Below are 21,517 nucleotides of genomic sequence, written 5' to 3' on the forward strand. Positions count from 1 at the left end.
TGGCCTGAGTATAGTGGTGCGCGTGCGAATGCTAGCGCGGACGTTTACTCAAAATGTCAAGGATGCAACCGCGCGAGCGCACGAGGGCGCACGCGCGCGCGCCACTGCGACCGGTCCCTGAGACAATGGCGGCCGGAGGCGCGGAGGAATTGTTATTTTGTCACGCATGGCTTCGATTTACGCGCACGCGGCGCACATCGCGCGAAAAACCCGCGCGCTTAAATGTTTCTGGCAGCCCACAGGCGCGAACTGTTCTTCGCTTATGAAAAGATGGATTTCATAGCTTGTCGGTGGATGATTGTATCGGTTATCGACGTGAAAAGATGGATTTTTTCGCAAATTTTAGCTCTGTTGAAAGTTGAGATTATGTACCTAGCCTTTGGTTGCTGGTCTTTCCTTTTGTTAGCTTGAAATGCCATCGGATTCTTGATACACTGTAACCCTGTTATAACCTTTGAATCATGTTCCTGTTCGGTCGTATTGTCTATTATTCGATACTGTTTGAAGCTCGAAGATGATACGTAAAAGATTCTTGCTTTCGTTTCCTGAAAATATTATAGATTTTTTTGTTTATTCAAGGGAGAGAAAGATTGAAGAAGAATAAATAAGAACTAACGTTGTGTTCTATGAAATATCTTTTAATCGTCGGTTTTATGTTTTGCATTCTGATTTCTCTAACTCAAAATCTATCAAAGGAATAGATAGATAGAATAAACAGAGACACGAACAAGCGCCTTTTGGAAAACAAAAACGAAGCTGGTGTATACGTCACCGATACAAACGTGATTATTCACGCGTTCGCATGATACGCGTGCGATCGAAGCGTCTTACCTGATTCCGTGATGCGAAGCAGTTCGTTGTTTCTCAAAGGTATTTAACTACGTCCTCGGCATCCGTGGCGGTAGATAACGTTCCTGCTCCGAAAATTCCAAAACCAGTTGCACTGGGTTTACGAGTACCATTTCGCGGTTCGTAAAACGCCTTACTGCGTCTCTGAGTTGGCGCAAACAGTAAACCGTTAGGCCCTCTCTCGCGACGAAACCGCTGAGCCAGTGAAAAGGCTTCGTTAAAACTAATTACCACGGGGCCTGACCCCTCTCCGGTGTCCCGCTCTTAATTATCGGAGGCGTCGTAAAAGCGAGTCAAGCGGCCGACCGAGTACATTTCTGTTTACCGGTTCTCTCAGCCGGAATTACACTGCGTTTATCTGGCGTCGACGCGAGAGACGTAAAACGCGCGTGGCCACTTATCAATCGGAAAACGCTTCTTCGGGCTTACTGGCGGCGATAAAAGTGGCGAAACACGCGCGTACCCCGACGCACCGCGCGGCAGTCCGATATCAAGCGTTTCCTGACCGCCAGATACCATACTCAGCCTCGGTTATTTCGTTTTTCCACTTCTTCTCTTCCTTTGAATTCTGCCGTTTTTTCAAAGAAACGCTCGATCACGTACAGTATATAATCTGTGTTGACAATATCCTTGCACTTTCTATGTATATATCGTGTACATCTATATGTGTGTAGGTTAGATATGTCGAAATCACGGAACGAAGGCTATCGTATGGAGCGTTGTAAATTTTCAGACAATCATTAGCCAACAATGTCGTTAGTTACCATTACAGGGCAACCCGGTGGTCGCCTTTACCGTTGTCTAGCCAGAGCGTGGCATTAAACCTTATAAGCAAGGCGCGCGGCCGTCATGCGTGCGTAGATCGTAGCATTTCCATTGTATGACGCAACGTTTGCCTTTGTGCCACGATTAATTATCGATGGTAAATCCAGATACGCTGAATACAAATCGGCTGGACCGCGTATTTCGTCGATTACGATATCGCGGCGGCCATCTGTTTTCAGTAGGCAGTCGGAAAGATCGCTCGGAGCGATCGAAACGGCGATGATGAATCGTCGAGCTTGTACTTATCGGATGATCGAGGAAAGTTTGAACTTTACGCTCGCACGTAAGGCGATCTCGTACGGCGCTCGGTTATCCGGCTGAATTTTGCGCGAGATTTATGGGACACGCCGACGAAACCCGACGCGCGCATGTGGTTCGCAAAGTTGACAAATAGCGGTCGAAGTTGATTAGACAGTTGCCACGATATCTCGAAATTTAGCTGAAGTTGGCATTTCATTCGAATTGTTGGATTTTAGAAATACGTTTGTAGATCGTGAGATAAGCACGATTTAATAAGTCTAATCTTCGATCGTACGTTTATCCTCAACGTAGCAAAAAAGTCGAAGTCATCCTGTAGTTATTTGTAAAGGTCATAGTAATATTCACAGACATTTAGCATCGATTCGAATGAAGCGGTTAATATCAACCCTGAGAAAAGAAACAATTCATTCTTCGCCGATAAATCTTCTTCAGTCCTCTCAAAAATAAAATAGCTTGTATAAACCTCAAACTAATAAACTTTCACTTAAATTTCCTCTGTTGAAATTGAATTTTCCCTCTCTGTTAAGTCAGGCTTAATATAGATTTCTAGGCAGAAGAAACAATCTTCTTTATTGGCGAATTTACTTTAACCCGTGAACATTTTGTGGGCTAACAAACCTTCAATTAAGTGACATGAATTTCCTGTACTCTCCAGATCAGAGTTAACTTAATCGTTGAAGAAAGCAACAGAATTTTTCTCATGAATAAATTCTTCTCAAAATAATACTTGACAAATTTTGGACCCAGAAAACTGGAATGAAATTAAGCGAATTTCTTGTGTTCTTCAGATCGGTTGCCACGACGAGTGGGCGACGAACGGCATCCAATCCTGGTGGACTCGGATTTGGCTCGCATGCCGCTGCCGGATTTGGTGTTGTCTGCCGTGGAGCAACTTCCGCCCGCTGCGCCCCAGGTGACCGTATCTGCGCCCAGCAGCCCAACCAGGGACGCGACATTCCAGTTTCCGGAATCCAACAATGATGAGAACAATGTGGCACCGGTGCCAAATCCAAGGCCACGACCGCGAAGACGCAGACTTGCCTCAGAGAGTGGTGGCTCCGCGGCTGTGAAGAAGACATCCGCCGTAAAGTCAATTTGCAAGTGCTGCTGCGGCCACATTGGACAGGCTTTCAACGGAAGTTACTGGGCGACCGTAGGCGCCAACCTCAGGAACATCGCCGACGATTTCCACGCGTCAAAGACCAAGGTCAGTGGATTAGCCGAATCGGGGTGATAGTTCAGAAAGTTCAGTAACTTGATCTTTTCGTGGAACTTATCTTCGTATCATAGTTATTACGTAAGAGCCACACTGTTGTAACGTTGCAGTTAAACCGATCAACTTCGTCTAAATAAATTGTTTAATTTCTGAGAAGTTAAGTACGATACACGTTCTGACACTAAAATTAACAAGTTTGTGAAAAGATGGAGTTGCGCAATTAAGTTTCTATCTATAAAAGATGTTCGTTTCTTATTCTTTCTATATTTTTATGTCATTTTTAAGACGATCGTAGTACTGCAAAATTACATCTCGTAAAGATCTGAAAATACTAAAGAAAGATATTTATCAAGAAGCTCGAAATGCAGCATTGAATTTTTGACGCTAAAAAAGGGAAAGCTCAGGATGGCTCTATTGTTTTCAAGTTTTCGCGGTTGAATGCCGAGCTTATCGTCAACGCGAGCGTAACGCCAAGTGTTTACGATGCGAAGAGTACAGGTGCGAAGTGCGCGGCGTAAAAATAATTGCGTTGCGCGATCCCTGTCACAATCCCATCCACCCCCGCGCGATACTTTTTCACTCGTCATAAAGTCACCCTTGTAGCGTGACTGTTATAAAACCGCCGGAATACGCAGATGCCAAAAAGGGATGCCTTAAAATAAAATTCGCCTACCGCCTCGGCATTTTTACACCCTCAATTCCTAAATTAATTTTATCCTATTCACCCTCTCGTAGCTTACCGTGCATAACTCCAACATTTTTTTTACTATTATATTCACATTCTCAGGGTATTATATATCTAACGTTTCAATTTAACCATATTTCAACGCAATGCTAAATTCTTCAACCGGTTAACGGGGTTATTTTTTAATCAGAAATATCAATGTCATTAAAAAATTAATAAAAAGTAGTAATCGGTTTGCTTCTTCAGAGACCGTCCTTCATAACAGAATTGTTTTTTACCTCCGCTGCCCTCGGTTCTACATAACCGGAAATGGACGTTATATTTCAATAAATATTAACAAATATTATATACATAATTTTTAAATATTTGGTTTTACTGTTCGATGTAATGTTTGTATCTTTTGCGTATTCCACGCTTTTTATGGGTGAAATAGTCCAAAAAGAGAGGATCCCTGAACAGATGCAAACGTGAAAAAATAACGAGGAGGACAGCAGAGTTAATTCAAACATTTTTATGAAATTAAGTAATTAATGAAAAGTAATTGAGCGGGTTACTTGCTGCAGAGCTTATATAATTTTCTTCTCATATAGAATTCGATACATTTCTACTTATGTGGAGCAACATCAATTCCCGAAAATCGATCTGACCGATGAAAGAATCCCTCATGCCATGGTCGCGATATCCACGATTTAATGGTCCCACGAATGATTCAGTGTCTCTCATTTCGTCGCGGTTTCTTTATCTCTCTCTCTCTCTCTTTCTTGCTGGTTTGCGGAAAAAAGGAGAGAAATTGGCGGCTGGAGTGGGTCAAGCCAGGGTCATAAACGCGAATTTAGTTATATCGGTGCCACCGACGGCGTCCCATGGGCGCAATAAATATCTGCCCGCTACCGTTAAGACGTCTAGTATTGCTCCCAGTGTGTACGACCCTGCGCGTAGCCGCCACTTCATCACCGTCTCATCCGCTTTACCTTCTCCATTTCCTGTCTCTTTTGATCACTCGATCTAATATGTATCGACGGCCTCGGAACGATGTCCCACTGATTTTACGAGTGGTTCCCGGTTGTTTGTCCCGGACAGACAGGTGAGAGAAATAGGACATCGGACGGTTTTATGGCAGAATTCCATTTTTACACCCAGCCCAGATGAAATTGCTCGCGGACACTCGCAAACGAATTACGGAAGATCGCCTATCGATGCGAAAGTCCATCGTAGATTTATTAGAATTGGATTGAATTTCACGATCGATGCGCGTCCCATGTAATCCGCGTCAAATATTTTCTGGAGTAGTTTTTTCTCCTGTCGAAGGAATACTCTAATGAAAAAAAGCATTTTATAGTTTTAGTATATTTCATTGTTTTAGTATATTTACGAGTGCTGGTCATCTCTTTCTCTCTTCAGACTACATTAGTTAGATTACAGAGACTCCACTTATATGAACTTTCAGTGGACAAATAGTTTACATATAATCAGAGTTCATACAATAAAAGTTTACCAATCTTATCAGTTTCCTTTTAGATAAGTAAATTCATCTAGGAATTTCGTTAGAATAAATGAACTTTACATTAGCGAAGTTTGACTGCACTCAATCTCCTTCATAGTCTAGACAAGAAGCACAGAGATTTGGACCTAATAGACAAGCATAAACGAACATAAAAACAGATCTAAACCCTAGTAATCATCGAATCGTCTCTCGCGAGAGGAAGAGAATGGTTTCTGCGGCAACGATTATTACGGTCGGTCGTTCTTTTCACTTACGCACGTCGCCGAAGCTCGGAGGAGAGGCATAGGCCTTTCACGATTTTACGAGATTCCCCGTGATTTGCCGCAGCCGATCGAGAGGAAGGAGCCGAAGGCAGTAAAGAACGATCCATCTAAAAAGCAGAGAGACGGAGAAAAAGATGAACAAGCCGGAAGGGCGTTCCCTTCTTTTATCCCTCGTCTCGACTTTATTCGCTTTAAAGGTCCGCGTCAGCGTGATACCCAATCCCACAACGTCTAATTATTGCTGGTTAAGTGGTGGTAATTGAAGGGGGCGAACGGATCCGTGAAATTGAAGAAATCTTGCGCGTCGCGTTCGAGGATCGGATACCGATCGGCTCGGTAACTCGAGGACCCGAGGCTTGTTGATAATACGAATCGTGGCGAATTCTCCGCCGGGGGAATTGTCTCTACGGAATCCCCGGCATGGTGTTTGCGTTCCTCCCTCTTGGGGAATCGAAGTGTCAGATTAATCTGTCGATGGGGCAGAGATGAGATGTTCCTGTATCTTCTCTGTTCTATGTGTACAGGGTAGATTCGTGTCTTATTTGTGTCTTATAGACCTGGCTCTCTTTTTTTTTCGTTTACTCTTGCTTGGTTGGATTGAGCGATATTCACTACGACGCGATGAAGTCTCGCGTTTTCGATATATGAAATTAAAGAGTAAATGTTGTTTTGTTTTCTCTTGACTTTAATTACAGATTTTGTTCCCTTCGTGATGAAATTGTCCTGCTTTTCTTTTACGTTGAAGTAATTCAATTTGCTCGTGGAGATTGATGTCTCTTCCGTAGTTTTATGATGTCTCATATTTTATACGATGGCGCTGACATAAATATGGATCGTAGCTGCAAAGGTTACACTATGTTTTCTTCATTAAATGTTTATGGACTAGTTTGAAATGACTGGTTCTAAGCCTAAGGCCAGTTGTTCCGTTATCTATACATTGCTCTTCGATAATTCGTTTATCGCGAATCTCATTTTATCATTTTATCGGAACGAAACAAGATTCAAGATTTAAAAGTGGCTATAACATAATTGAGCTTGGTGTAACTTCGATCACGACATGCTTGTACCTACGTTTTTATCCGCGACTTGATAGGCATTGATTTATCGACCCCTGAAAATTGCTTTTACTGGATGTCATCGCGTCCCTCCGACCTTTCGCGGGTTTCTTGGTGCAGAAGGAATCTAAGTCGATCGGAGAAACGCGTGGTCGAATGTAACTTACAAATACGATCCCCGTTCGTTCCCCATTCGTCATGCGAAGGCAACGTTTTACATATGCATGGAGAGTAAGCGAGCATGTAACGGCTAAGTGGTCACATCCCCTTACGTGAAAGTTAAGTGGGCATGGCAGCACGAGCCGTGGCCACGGGCCGAGAAAATTATCTTCAATTATCTCGTGCAATCGTGAGCCCCCTTTGCTCTCTTCTCCTTTGCTCGCGATCTCTCGATCTCTTCTTCGCATTACTCGCCAACCTCTTCGTGATTTATTATTCATGGAAACTATTTCTTTATTCTATGAATTGGCGCATAAAAATATGAATTCTTAATACGAGTTTAGACAAATGTGAGAGATATCAATTATTACTCCTTAAAGAAGGAAAAATCTCGAAATTCTCATTGGCAACCCTAACGAATACGGATATTGGAAGTTTAAAAAATTACAAAAGAAAGAGAGATACAAATATGGAGCAATTTTATTCCAAGGGTTAATCACGCGGGCCAGACATCCAAGTATTCCGCAATCTTTCGTTCCTAGAAAGCCTGTCGAAGCCATTCGCGGTAGCACCAAGAAAATTGCTTCATCGACACGATAAAATATTCCTCCCGCTTTTAGCTTAGCTTAGATTTCCTCGAAGTCTGATTTAACCATGGCGCAGTTAATGGAACGTCCAGTCGGTATTTATCAGTTATTCAAACGATAGACGCGCAAATTGATACATTAGACACTCGGTGGCATAACGGATCCCTTGGTCGATCTAGCAAGAACATTCTGTCCACTCTTCTTGCCGTTGCTCTTGGCTACATAATCGATGAGTTCCTTCCGAAGCACGCGATCGACCGCTTCGTCTTACGATTCACGTCATATTTCCACCATCTTTCAAAGTATTCGCCAAGATCGAATCGTAGCGAGGATTTCATCGTCCAAAGTGCGTTGCGCACTTGCTACTCAGGTTGCCTCGATGTTCAGACCGCAAATCTCAGTTGCCTGTGAACGTTTTCTTACGCGGCTTACCGAAACGTCCATCCGAATGGCTGTTTTCATGGTGAGCTGCGCAATTACGTCGTTCAATATCCCGATCTCCAATAGTCGATGGGGTTGCTGTTCGTTTTCCATTGAAAGGTTATTATTGTATCGTTAGCACGGATGTCAGCGTTTAATCTAATTTTGATGAATTTTTTGGCGAAACGTAGATGCAATGTTCTTTTACCGAGAGACGTTTCCTACCGTTTATTGATCTGGATCATCCCATGGAATTTGAGAACATTCAAGTTTGAATTGTTAATCGCGAAGTTATAGTAGTAAAGGAATTTTCTTTTTCTCCATTTGTATTTATTATAATTTATTATCCGATAGAATATACATGTTTAGATTAACTCGTGGATTTGATATTTAGTAAAGCAACTTTTCTTTTCTGTAGCGAGACAGAAAGTTTCTTCCGTTTGTTAAGACCATTCTTCCAAAGCCGTAGAGCTTCCTCGAAGAAGATGTGCGACGTAACAAAGCAGGAAGTTTAATTAAATCTGTATCACGTTCCTTCAGAATGGACGGTATCGTCTTGCGTATTAAATCCACAGAAAATGGTTGGTCCGTGCGTTTCCTGTTCGCTGAATTATTAATCATCGCACTACTTGAATTAAAGTTGCCAGCCTTCTCTAATCCTCGCATTAAATCAACCGAGCGATGTAACGCGTTCCCGAACGAACGGAAAAGCGAAGAAAAGAGGAGGTTGCAGCAACGATATTTAGCCAGTTACGCAACTGGCTGCCACGAACAATTAAAATTTACCGTCCCGGCAACGATAAACACCGACAACGTAATCCTGGCGACCGGGTCGCGCATAAATTCCGCGTTTAAACGGTGAACGAAGCTCGAGCGAAACCGCGCGCGTTGCTCAAGCGGTTCAGGGCGTTCTCTTCCGGGCCCGAAGCAATAAAACCTGCTCGCCATCTTTCCATACGCCTGTATAGTCGTTGGGAGAGAAAGTTTCGAGTTGCAGCTGGCTCGATGATAACGGACAAGACGCGTGAAACGTTCGTTCGGCTTCACACTTCCCTAAGACGATTCGAAGTAAAAGGAAATTCAGCTGACAGAGCTCGAGGAAAGATCGCGATAGAAAGAGGGGAAAAGACGTTTGAACGAGTAGAAGGAAGGGAAGGGATACTATTAATTGACGAGGAGGACTCCCACGAGAAGAGTCTATAGACCATAATTCTTTCTTAATGCGACGCCTTTCTACTTCTCTCGCTCGCACCCTCTTCATTCGCCGCGTAATCTCTTTCCTCGCGACGAGGCAACACTCGGTCCGAGTGTTTTTCTATCCTCTGGTTCACGTAGAGGGACGAAGGAGAGTTGTATTGGGGCGGATCGAAGCCGACGATGACCAGATATTATGGGGCCATCCCCCCATAAAAGCCTCTGCTCACGGAGATTGAGCTCACCCCCTGTTTCTCGCCGTTTATTATTGCACGTCCGGCCACCACGAGTGGATTAAGACGAAACGAGAATCGGAAGTCGCGCGCGCGCACCCTGCGGACTGCGGGTGTGATCGAGGAAACAGAGAGGAAATCTCCCTTTCACCCTCCACTCTCTTGGAATGGGGAAGATACACTGGCCGGCAAATATTCGCCCAGCAGATATAGGAGAAAGCGGAATTATCGCTGGCGGGATATATTATCGTGGTGCTTATCAGACCCAGAGAGTTTGACGCGAATCTCCGATCTCTCGAGGTGATTAATATTTCAATAAAACGAAATTTCCTTTGCATGAAACAATTCATCGTAAGGAGAAAGAGTGAATTGAATTGCTAGAAGAATATCGATAACCTTTGTCGTGCTGATTTCACCCCCTAATGACTAATTGCATAATGAAGCGTTTCGTGCAAGTTATAACGAAGACCTTTGTGTTCGAGAAGGGTTTAGGGGGATGGGAGACACGGATTCTTAAGCGAGGAAAGTTTTGCAGGCCAATTGTTCCTCAGTGGAAATTCTTCAAAGCGGAAATTAATTGACAATTAACCGGTATTAATGCGCTCCTGGCCGCGATTTGTGTTTCGCGCAAGTGGCGCCGCTATTCCCGAGGGAGCTCGGTGGACCTTAATCGCGGCGTCGTGTTCCCCCCGAGCGTCTCTCGTCTTCTCGTGTAAATTCGAAGGGATCAGGCAGAGAGAACTCGATAAAAAGAGCGCGGTGCTTTCTCTACGCCGGAGGCTTAGCCGCAAGGAGTGTCGAATCGACGGTAATTCCGTCCAATTAGGACACTCCCAATTAGAGGAGCCTTAGCCTGAACCCCGTCTTTCTTTGGCCCACCCCATTTCCCTGTGATTCTTGCTCCAACAGAAACACGACAGCTCGTCGAGTTCCTCTTATCGAGGTTCTACGGAGAACGTTGTGTCTTTCTTAAACTTCCTTCCTTCCTCAAATTCTGTAATCTGTACTACTACTATGTAGTAGTGTCGGCTTAATTGCAGCGATCTTTTTTCCTTTCGCTTATTGCTAACTATAATTCCATTTTTCTACCAGTTTTTGAAACTGTATCCATATAACTTTACGATCTTACAGAGAAAAGTTACATATAGCACTACCAATATTGTACTTGTACCAAGTTATACAGCAATAAAGCAAAATCTGATGGAATATTCAGATCCTTTCTCTGCTGTGTTCCAGGCCGCCGAGATCGAGAAGACTCGACTGAGCGCGATGAACCCAAGCTTCGCAAACACGAACAACACGAGCGAATCCACCGACAGCTTCCTGTCGTTGCTTATCCCAGCTCCTCTCCGCGAGACCTTGTGGACGACGGTGGCCCTGTATCTCGGATGGAGGTTGGTCTCTCGCCTTCGATAGGCGCAACAGAATTGTCGTTTTGTCGTCACGACGAACGACTACGATGCTTCGAGAACTCGAAGAACGATTACCCAAGCTTGGAGCCACATCAGGGACAACCAGTACGACGCGTCGTTACTTGGTAAACCAGCAACTGTTCCTTCCTGGCCCGTTACACGCACCACGTGCGTCCGGATACCATCATCCGGTATCGATTATTCGAAGGTCGAAAGACCGATGGGTAGCCATCAGGAAGGGCTCTGCTTGGACGATTCCCGCTGGACGTCCTACCGGAATATCCAACGTGATATCTTGTACGATTTATTTTCTATGTATGCGTGTCTATCGCCTTCCGCGGTCGAGAATGCACTAATGCTATATCGCCCTCGTCCTGTCGACGGTGATGTTTCGAGCGAGGATGAATACTCGGAGGATGAGGAGGACGAGGAGGAGGAAGTCGAAGAATTCGACGAATACGGAGGTATAGATAGCGGTATTGACGACGAGGATGACGAGGACGACGAGGGTGGAGCTTGTCAACTCGTTACTTGTCAAGGAGTCAGAGTTATCTGAAGCCAAGTACCATTTCATACTTCTCTGATGTTTGTTGTTTGACGATGATTCGATGTAAAAAGGAGACCGATGTCGCGTACGTTCGAGTAACTCTGCCTCGACGACGATCAAAGACTCGCATCCAGAGTCTGTGTTCTTTTTGATTTGTCTTTTTTTTCTTTCTTAATGTTCCGCATCGACATCGGTCAAGCTCATGATTACTTACAGCTATAGTTAGTATCATCTTGCTCGAGAGAGTTCATCTTCCGCGTGATCGTCGCGCGATGGACTCGGAATACAACATCGACTCCCAGGTGCATTCTCGCCCGCGGCAGCGATCGACGTATATTATCGAACACCGACTGCTCGTTCGATCATGCCGATCGTTCGCCTTCAGGTTATATTGCATGATAGAAAGTTAAGAAGGTAATATAAATATATACATATATATATATATATTAATTATTATATATATTATTATATATATATTGATTATTATATATATATTATTATATATATATATATTTCTCGCGAGTGAATTTATAGATAACATTTGAATAGAACGAATAGCGAAGGTGACGATCGCATTTGTGACACTGGTCTTGGTGAGGGTGACGGGGAGCTAAGGACGAGATCCAAAGAGGACTTAACCCAATAATCAAATGATGATCTCATTACGGATATAAAATAAAAAAATTAAATAAAGTAGTGTGATCACGGGAACGCAACAGAGTAGACATGGACATTTTCGTTTCTCCGTACAATCTTACTTTGCTCTTCTTCGTCTGTGTTTTTTTCTTTTTTTTTTATTATGCATTTGCTTAATTTGTCGTTACTCATAAGACATCTCTCTGTTCCGTTCCCGTCGGTAGGAATTATTTTGACGTGGCTTGTAGATAACGCGGTTACCTAGCCGATACAGGCAAGGCAGAACTCTATCTGAGATATTATGATACCGCGCCATGTCGTTCCGCGGACGATCGATGATCCTCGTGGAAGAAAAGATGGAAAAAAGATAAAGAAGTCTGCCAAGACAGATTCGTCGACAATTTGATTCAGGCGATTTAAAGTATTCGGAATTGATCGATTCAAGGGTCGATTAATTATGATTTTTGAAGAAGAACGACCGTGGATTAAGTTCGATAAGTTGAACGTTCATGGCGATGGTCGAATCATCTGTACATAGAAAGATTTTCAAGGGGAGCTTCTCTCTCTCTTTCTCTCTAACTCTCTCTCTCAGTATATTCCAAAAGTAAAAGAACAAAAAAATGGTACTATGAAAAGGAAAACTCAAAGAGAATAAAGAGAAGAAGAAAAGATAAGATGCGCGATTAAGCAGGTAGGGAAACGGGCGAGGACATGTAACGTGAAGAGGGGAGCAACGTATTGTAATTGTATAGAGGATTTAACTAAAATAATTAAAATTCAGTAAATAAGTCGACGTTTAATAATTAAAGTAGATAATCGATAGATCGAGGATCGCAGCATCTTAATTGGCTAGCTGCGTGTCCCGTGGACAGTTTTCGAATGATCTCCGGTAGCTTAGCTCTTAGTGGCGCCCTCCTCCACGAAGGACGCCCTTCATGACACTCGCGACAAAGGATTTCTCAGCCTTTGCTCCTGTGTGTCATTTTTTTCTATCTTTCTCTACTATCTTTCATTCCATATTCACATATTTTTCTCCTTTTTCTTCTTCTTCTTCTGCTCACAGTGTCTTTCGCCGTAACGTTTACGCTTTTCTCTTGATGATCGACGCTCGCGTCTCGTCATTTCCATTTTTTTAAACAAGCTCATTCTCTTCGCACTCTTTCACTTATCCTTTCTTCTCCGCATCTGCTCTTATTTTCCTCTTCTGTCTTGTTATTCATCGATTTTCACGATTCTGTGTTCTTTGAACGATCATTTTTTGTTTGATCACGTTTATTAGCGTGTTCTTTGAACGACCATTTTTTGTTTAATCTCGTTAATTAGCATATATTTAGGTCTTGGTTGTTTCGTATATTCGCGATTCCATGCCGCGTCCTGCCATAATTGGCGCGAACGTTCGTAGGAAGCTGAAAGTGGAATTTATAATTAAAGAATAGTTAGAGTATCCCTGTTTCGAGCCTCGTGCTGAGAGTCTCGAACGGGATGAAACCAAAATCATCATAAGGCTGTCGATACGATAGTGTATTCCCGTGGACCGTTCTATCTGTCTCTCTGTCTCTATCTCCCGAGTAAAGACTTCTCCTTTTTTATATATCTATTTTTTTAATTATATACATATTATACATATGTAATTATGTATGGTATACATATAATTATTAATATTTTTATTACAATTACTATTATTATTATATTATTATTATTAATATTATTATTTTTTATTATTGTTTGTTTGCCCATTTTTTCTTCCACCTTAGATAGCAGATAAGATTTCGTGACGTTCTCCGTCAAAGTATTCCAGTGTGTAGAGAATATAGTAGTATTTATTTATAGATAAAAGCGTATTCATATAAGTCTAAATAGAATTGTAGGAATATTCGCGTTCATCGTAGTTCTCGCGAGATAATTAATACTGCCATTCGTCCTAATAATGAAACGTGAGAGGTGTGTGTCGTTTATTGAATGAATGAACGAGTGCACAGGGATGTAACAGAAGCCGTCAGCTCTGCCTGAATGCTTCTTCGAGCTAGCGTGTATATTTTTTCCCTCTAAACGAGGAAAGTAAAGACACGCCACTGCATAGAGAGGGAACACCCTTTAGAAAGAAAGCGTGCAGAAAGGAAGAATGATCGTTTGATTTATTCTCCGAGGAAGAATTTCGATTGGTCACGTACAGGTGAGCCAAGTGAACGCGAGTACGTATTCACGGAAACCGTCGCTGTTCATCGTCTGGCCAATTTGAAATAGTTCGACGGACGGATTACCTAGAGTCTCTTGATGTTTTCGTCGTAAAAATAGTAATTTAATATAACGTATTTTTCACTGACTACTCATCGCCAGAAATCATCGAACATGTTTCTGGGGAGCACAAGTTCTGTGCTGAGCCAACCATTTCTTTCGTTCCACCCTGTGATTTCGTCCGACGTGTGTTCGTTTTTGTTCTTCCTTTTGGTTGAATTAATTGGCGGTAGTATGTTTGACAGGTGGTTAAGTCGCATCGTATCTTTAATCGTTTTCGTTAGATCGATGAAGAATTATCGCTTGATGTTCGAACGATATTTTGTTCGACGTGATTTTTCACGATGTTGCCCGAATCGTCTCCTCGTTCGATGGTAGTTAAACTCTGTTAGAGGTTCAGCAGAAACTTGTCTCCGGTTTTCTCGTCGTTTACTTTGTTTTCTAGAATCTGTTTAAGTTCTTTGTCGATCGAGTTTTCTTCTCTCCTCTCTATTTACCCGAGGAGGGGGTAAACACGAGAGTGAGCAGGATCGTCGTACAATTGTGATGTAATAAGATAGTAATATTGCCATTGGCGTCGTGAGAAGGGAGCCGGCGAACAGGGCTCTCATCGCGCTCGCGAAACCTTTCTATATTAGCATTCCGACCAAAGGAAAAGGAAGTAGAGTTTGAACGTGAACGTCGCGTGCACGTAGTTAAACACAAAATATTTTTTCGTTTTTATTAGATATTTTTTTCCCTTCCTGTTCGTTCCCTGCATTATCGCGGTGATATCAGCGCCCGGAGATGGCCTTTGAGACCGCCGCGGCTATACTTAATGAAATCTCTCTCTTTCCGTTTGCGTTCTTTCATTTTTTTATTTTTGCCTATATCCTCTTTGCGCGTACGTTAGCCAACGTAACGCGCAAAGGGGGAAAAAAATGAAATAGAGCACCGAAAAACACGAACAAATTTTTGCCCCGTGCAAAACATAGCCCCGTTGTAGGTTTAAGAGTCAGAGTAAAAGAGAACAATTAAAGAGATAAAATAGAAACCGAGGAAAACGCGATTAGTAAAACGAAATAGAAGCTATTACTACCAGTCGAGCAAACGATAAGCCAATCAAGCACATGGGATTAAGATTAAACGCGACCACAGGAAATAAGAAAAAAAAACGCATGTACATAGCCGCTTGTTCGTGGGGCCGTAAAGTACCATAACTGTCTACGATTTGCTATTGTCCCCTGAGACTTTCTTTTTTAGTTCTCTACTTTTTTTTTTCTTTTTTCTTTTTCGTTTCCTTTACGGTATCCTTCCCACCCGCCGTCTGTTCATTTCGTATTACTTTCCTTTTCACGTTTTGGTTTCAACTTTACCACGCTTTAGAAAAACGGTAAAAAAAGCCAACAATCCTCCTCCCCTTAATAGAAGCATTTTTACGTAGCGTAGTAGTCAGCCATATTGAGAACGTATTAATTATATAAATAAACATGAATAAAAGTATATATATTATAATGGAAAACACTTATATATATAAATATATATATATATATATATATTTTAAATGGTATATTTGGATATATATATTATTATCGAAATGCTATTTCGAGGCATATTGTGCGGTATAAAAAAATATAATGGTAGTGATGTATCTCAAAAATGCGAACCCGGAGAGAGAATGAACGATTGAGAAACAAAAGAAAGGATTTTTGAGGGGAAAAAAAAAAGAATCGGAAAGAAGAAAGAAATATGCAGGTGTTTCTCGTTTGAAGACGATGATTTTTCCTTTGGGATTGACGAAAATCGGAAAATGACAGCCGAGTCTGAGATATAAGCTACATCCGTGACTAAGTGGATCGTGGGGGGCAGGCTGTGCTACGAATTTCTTCCTTTTCGACCTCGTTGTTACAAATTTTACTCGAGGACCACTGGCCGATTTCTTCGATTGATGCTAGCCGAGAGCCACGTTTTAGTCGACAGAAGAAACATAGAAATAAACCCTTCATAAGTCGAGTCAACAATTTTTTGGATTATCGAAGAAAATCACAAAAAAAAAAAAAAGGAAAAAACAGTCCAAAGAGTTCAAAGAGAAATCAATCAGCTCAATCAGATCGAAGATAAAAAGAAAGGCTAGTCTAACGAGTAACTGGCCAACCAAATAGCTAAAGTCGAACAAAAACAGCCCGCCTATCCGAGATCCCCGCGCGTCAAAGCGTCACTGTGATCTCGTAATTATTAATGAAATATCTGATTATTGTAACAAATAATCGTATGAATATTATAATATACCCGTTCCCTTCACCCCTTCCCAATTAACCCCCTACTCTCCGCAGGAGTAAGAGAGAGAATGACCCCGTTTAAGGGCGGAGAAAACGTGTTCGATTCTCGTATCGGGATCGAGAGCATCCTGTACCTCTCGTATTTTGTTTCTTTCGTCGTTTCGTTTCGTTTTCGTCTCGCTTTCTTTTCTATTTCCATCTAAATCCTATTCTCCTTTATCACCCTCTGCTTTTTCCTTTTTCTTTTCTTAATTCGTTTCAACCAAATGAATTGGTGAATCGTAAGATTAATTCCCTCTTGTACGTGTTAGCTCGTAATCGTAATCATTAATTGTAAAACGAAACTTTCCAATGATCTCCCGGTGGCGCGATCGAAGATGAGCAAACTGGTCTGCCAACGGCCGGCGTGTTCTAATTTTCTTCGCAATTTTATTCGCTTTATTCTCTATCGTCTTTATCGACTCTCTTCTTTCTACTTTTTATCTTCGTCGCGAGGATCAAACGATATCGACACCTCGTCCTTTCTTCCTCTTCCCCTTTTCTGATCGCGCCACCGAACTTTTTACTACGAACGAAGCGGGCGAGCAAAGGGACGCTCGAAGAGGGCAAAAACGAAAGCGTAGAAAATCACCAAAAACAGTCTACGTTGCGGAGTAGATCGGTGAATGATCTCGCCCGATGATTCTAAGCTAGGTTCACCACAACGGAAATTGATTATTTCGCTGTACGTTCCGCGCTCCATTAAACGCCCGCGAGCTTATCCTTGTATCGATCATTCATTATGGTTAATTAATCGCGCGTATCAAACCACCGCCAGTCGCATCGTGATAACTGTAAGCTTTCGAGGTTACAACACGGTGTTTGATAGGTGATAGACTAGTCTTTTATCGGACCAGTCATTGAGATACTTCTATTTCTTGTTTTATTTCGTCCTTTTCTCCTTCTTTTTTTTTTTTTTTTTCTTAACAAAATGAACTAAGATACGGAGATCTGTTGTTCTTCCTCTGTATTTGCTGTTTATTTGTATCTTTTGTACTTTGACTCGCGTGTGTGTTGTCGTTTTTTTCTTTTCTTCGAAGGTATTCCGGTTCCGTTTCGTTCGTTCGTGGGATAATTTTCAGTTTCGTCGATGTTTGTCGATCGAGATCGAACATATCGTTATTTGACGAGAATCTTCAATCTCGAACTAGACAATGTTCGATTTCATTCGATTCTTCTTATCTATCGACGTAGCGCACCATGAACGATATATAAAACTTGAATCTCCCGCCAGTATTTAAGCCGGGGTTTTCTCGAGTTGCTCGTGTGTCCTACGATGTTTCCAACGATTTTTATCTAAAATCCGAGAATCGCCATCGAGCGGGCCCCGATTCAATTGCAAAGAGAAAAGAAGAGAAATCGTAAAGCATACTGTATTTAACGAAGAGAATAACAAAAGAGAGAATTACAAATAATGAATGAAATTAGGGGATACTTACACGTATACAGCTATACACGTACATACACATACACGAGTATACAAAGACTATGACATAAGTGTTGCATAATCGCGCGTGTGATCGAGCGAAAGTGAAAGAAGAAAAAAAAAAAAAAGAAAGGAAGAGAGAATTGGAGATGTTTCATTTGCTCAGACTGTCCTTAAGTTTGCCATAAAAAGAAAAAGAGAAAGAAAGAGAACTTAAGATTTTGCGAGACTTGGCGATTTTTTGCGGTCGAAAGCTCGTGAGTCTCGTAAAATAACGTTTTTATAATGCGTGTTGCGTATTTTTCAGGTGCCAACCATGGCAAATTAGCCACCGCGAATTTCTTTGTAACTCCTAAAAAGCGAAGCACATTGCCATTTTGTCGTGTCGATATTCGCCCATTTCGCGATTCCGCTTCATCGATGGTATCTATCTGTCTGTCTGTCTGTCTCTCTTTCTCTCTCTCTCTCTCTCTCTCTCTCTCTCTCTCTCTCTCCCTCTAGAAGTGACTCACAAAACCGTCTGTCAGTTATTTTCATTTTATTCATACCGCCAAGAAATCAGTTTCTATTTATTCTGTATATCTATGTACAAAATGCAACGGAAATAAACGACAGAGAAAAAAAAGAAATAAAGTTCTTCTTGTCTGATTATAAAAATTCCAACATCATTTTTATTCTATAAAACTAACGTTTGATTTCAATGGAGTCACATCTAAGAGACATAATAATACTTAGCCTGTAATATCTGACCGTGTGTAATCGTAATTGAATGTGCCCCACTTAAACGTAAGACGATGATTGTTCGTACCCCTTAAACGCCTAATTAAACCTAAAACAAACAAAAGTAAAAAAAAATCACGAAAAAAAAAAAGAGTAATAACGTTACCTGTAGCCAAATGTCCCGTGGACCATATAGACCGCCGCGATCTGTTCGTAACACTATATGCGAGAGAGAAAGGGCTAGAAAACGTGTGATCGAGACGCGGAGGGACCAATCTTTCTCCCTTGGTCCCTCGTTCGCGAGTGCGTATGAGAGTTGCGTGAAAGTTAGAGAGACAACGAGGCGAGCGAAACAAAGCTGTTTCGCGATGCCTTTCTACGTTGAGAAAAATCCGCGAAAACGAAACGAAACGAGAGCCGAAAAAAACGTACGAGACGGGAATAAAGAGGACGAAGAGAGGAATAAAAAGAGGCGTGGCGACTCTCAAGCCGTTTGTAAAGCTCGCAGCAACCTTGTGATAGAGTCTGGACTTAGAGAAAACGTGTTCACCTTTGCTACTTTCCTTCTTTTTCCCCCTTGCTCGAGAGAAACGAAGAAGCGAGAAACGTGAAGAGGAAAAACGGTCGTTCCTCGATCGTTTCTGGGTTCTCTCGCTTGGCTCGGACGAACGAAGACGATTTTCTTTCGCGTGTACGCGCCAGAGAAAGAATGAGAAAGGGAACGTGGGGAGAAAGAAACGAAAGCAGCGAAACAGTGAACGAAAGACAACAGAGAGAAATATATATATATAATATATATAATATATATATTGTATATGCTTAGATGCGTATAGTAGAAGTGTTTTGCGCGCGGAAACGTTTTATTGCGAAACGCGGGAAAGAAATATATATATATATATTTTGAAACGAAATTTCGTCCAGCTGACCAATCCAAAGAAGCGACCAAATAAATGAAGGAGAGGGATAACGATGCGAGCCGTTGCATAACGCTTGAGGTGCTTAGAACAAAACAAACAAAAGAAAAAAAAACGAATAAAAAATGAGAATAAAGATAACGAAAGGCAGGAAAAGAAGAGAGACAAAAGAATATGAAACAAACACAAATTTTTCTACTCTGTACTCTGTATAACTTGTAACTCCATAAACGTGTGTGTAAGAGGAGAACTTCTTTCTCTCTTTCCTTTTTAGGAGTTTTTGCGTTTTCGCTTAACGACTGTCCCGATGCGAGTGATTGGACGGAAGATGTACGGCGGTCAACGTGATATGTTATTTACAAGCGTAAAATATCGTATTATGTAACAGACCCCCCTTATATCACGTGTAAGTGAGAAAAGTGCGGTACCTACCGTTAATTTATTTTTTGTTTTCTTCCAATTCCTTTTTTCCTTTTCTCTCCGTTCTTTTTACTTTTCTACGTCACTCCTGCCTCTCTTTACGTTTCTTTCATCCTATTTTCGTTTCCATACTCTCTTCTTGCTCATATTTTTTTTTTTTAACTTGTTTCTTCTTTGGTCTTCTCTTAAATGATTATTCGAGCGAAACGAGAAATCGAAAGATTATACGGTCCGATCGTTTCATCGATTTCTCGGTAAGAAAAGAGAACAAGAAAGAAAAAGAAAAGGAATGCGCCGTATTCTACGTATCTTACGCATCCCTTTGAAGGGCGCGTAAACGCCGCGACATTTCACTTCTCTATTCTTGCGTTCTCGATCTCTGTTTCTTCTTTTTGTCGCGCTTCTCTCGCTCTTCACTTTCCTTCCTTCGTTTCCGTCGAGATTCTTTACTTCTTTTATACGAAAGTAGGGCCACCAGTTTGCTCATTCATCGTTGACCACTTGGATCTTTTCCTCGACTAAAACAGAGAAACGATATCTTCTATATCGCTTTTTATTGAGAAAAATTCAAACCGAGCATCAATATCAAGAAATCAACGAGGAATAAGCAAACCAAAGCCCGATCATACGATGCTGTGTTATTTAAGTCACTACATAACTACGTTATTGATTACTTTTGATTTTAGTTTATGACAATTTTTTTATGTTATTAATTTTATTTGAGTATGATTTTAAGTACTACAAGAAATTATTATTACCTATTATATATGATTGAATTATTATTGGATTATTATTATTAATATTATTAATATTATTATTATTATTATTATTATTCTATAATCTTAACATTGTGTAATTATTCACTCCCCATGGTTACTTCATTGATTGTTCTCGCGTCCGCTGCCCGATCGCCGGTCGACGCATCGCCCCGAAGACGTCGCGACGCTTCTCGCTCCCTTCTTTCTCTCGCGTTTGCTCCTCTTTCGTCCTTTCTTTCTTTTTTATTTTGTCTTCTCTTCGTTTTTTTTCTCCGGTATTGCAAGATATGCGTACGTGGATACACACAAGAACACGCACGCACGCACACAGATTGACGCTCTTCGTGTGGTGTAGCGTCGACCATTGGGAGTTCGCAAAGGGACGGGGGCATCTCTTCGCTACCCGCGTGTCTTTCATTGTACAGATTTTTTCACTTTTATAGCTATCGATATATCGTAACGTTATAAAGTGTTGATTGCGGCGGTGTCATTATGTGTCGCCGTACTATTACTGTACTTGATATTTTTTTTATTTTATTGAATAAATGTGAACACCGAATGTATATGGAGACGTTCGGTTGATTCTTCGAGCGCAGTTCGATTTCTCTTTTTCCCTTCCCACACCGTTCCCTTCTTTTCATCCTTCTTTCAGCATATTACGTAGAAGATAAGTAAATCGTAAGACATAAAAGAAAAGCATCAGGTTAAGCGTAAATTTCACGAAATACTATGCAGAGATCTTCAAAAAGGATTACGACAGATAACGTATCGATCTATGCGAAGTTCAAACCATATTTTTATCTTATATATCTTACATCTTATATTTTTATCTTATATTTATATCTTAACATGGAATTCTCTAGTTAGAAATTATCAGACATTATATCCAATATAGATGAAA

At 41.5% G+C, this 21,517-nt stretch overlaps 1 protein-coding gene across 7 annotated transcripts in view; it reads left to right on the plus strand.

The window, feature by feature from the left end:
* The window catches only part of LOC122575485, a 195,951-nt gene that overhangs the window by 22,670 nt on the left and 151,764 nt on the right, over window positions 1-21,517 (plus strand). For 3 of the 7 annotated variants that reach the window (XM_043744506.1, XM_043744515.1, XM_043744497.1), the window contains exons 3-4: window positions 2,724-3,142; window positions 10,488-21,179. In XM_043744506.1, coding sequence (XP_043600441.1) covers window positions 2,724-3,142; window positions 10,488-10,667 — 599 coding nt within the window. In that variant the 3' untranslated portion in view covers window positions 10,668-21,179. Of the gene's footprint in view, window positions 1-2,723; window positions 3,143-10,487; window positions 21,180-21,517 lie in introns of those variants that run through there. The other 4 variants (XM_043744523.1, XM_043744540.1, XM_043744531.1 and 1 more) reach the window with 2 other exon arrangements.

The sequence above is a fragment of the Bombus pyrosoma genome, linkage group LG2, assembly GCF_014825855.1.
Source record: "Bombus pyrosoma isolate SC7728 linkage group LG2, ASM1482585v1, whole genome shotgun sequence".
In the NCBI taxonomy this organism is placed as follows: Eukaryota; Metazoa; Arthropoda; class Insecta; order Hymenoptera; family Apidae; genus Bombus; species Bombus pyrosoma.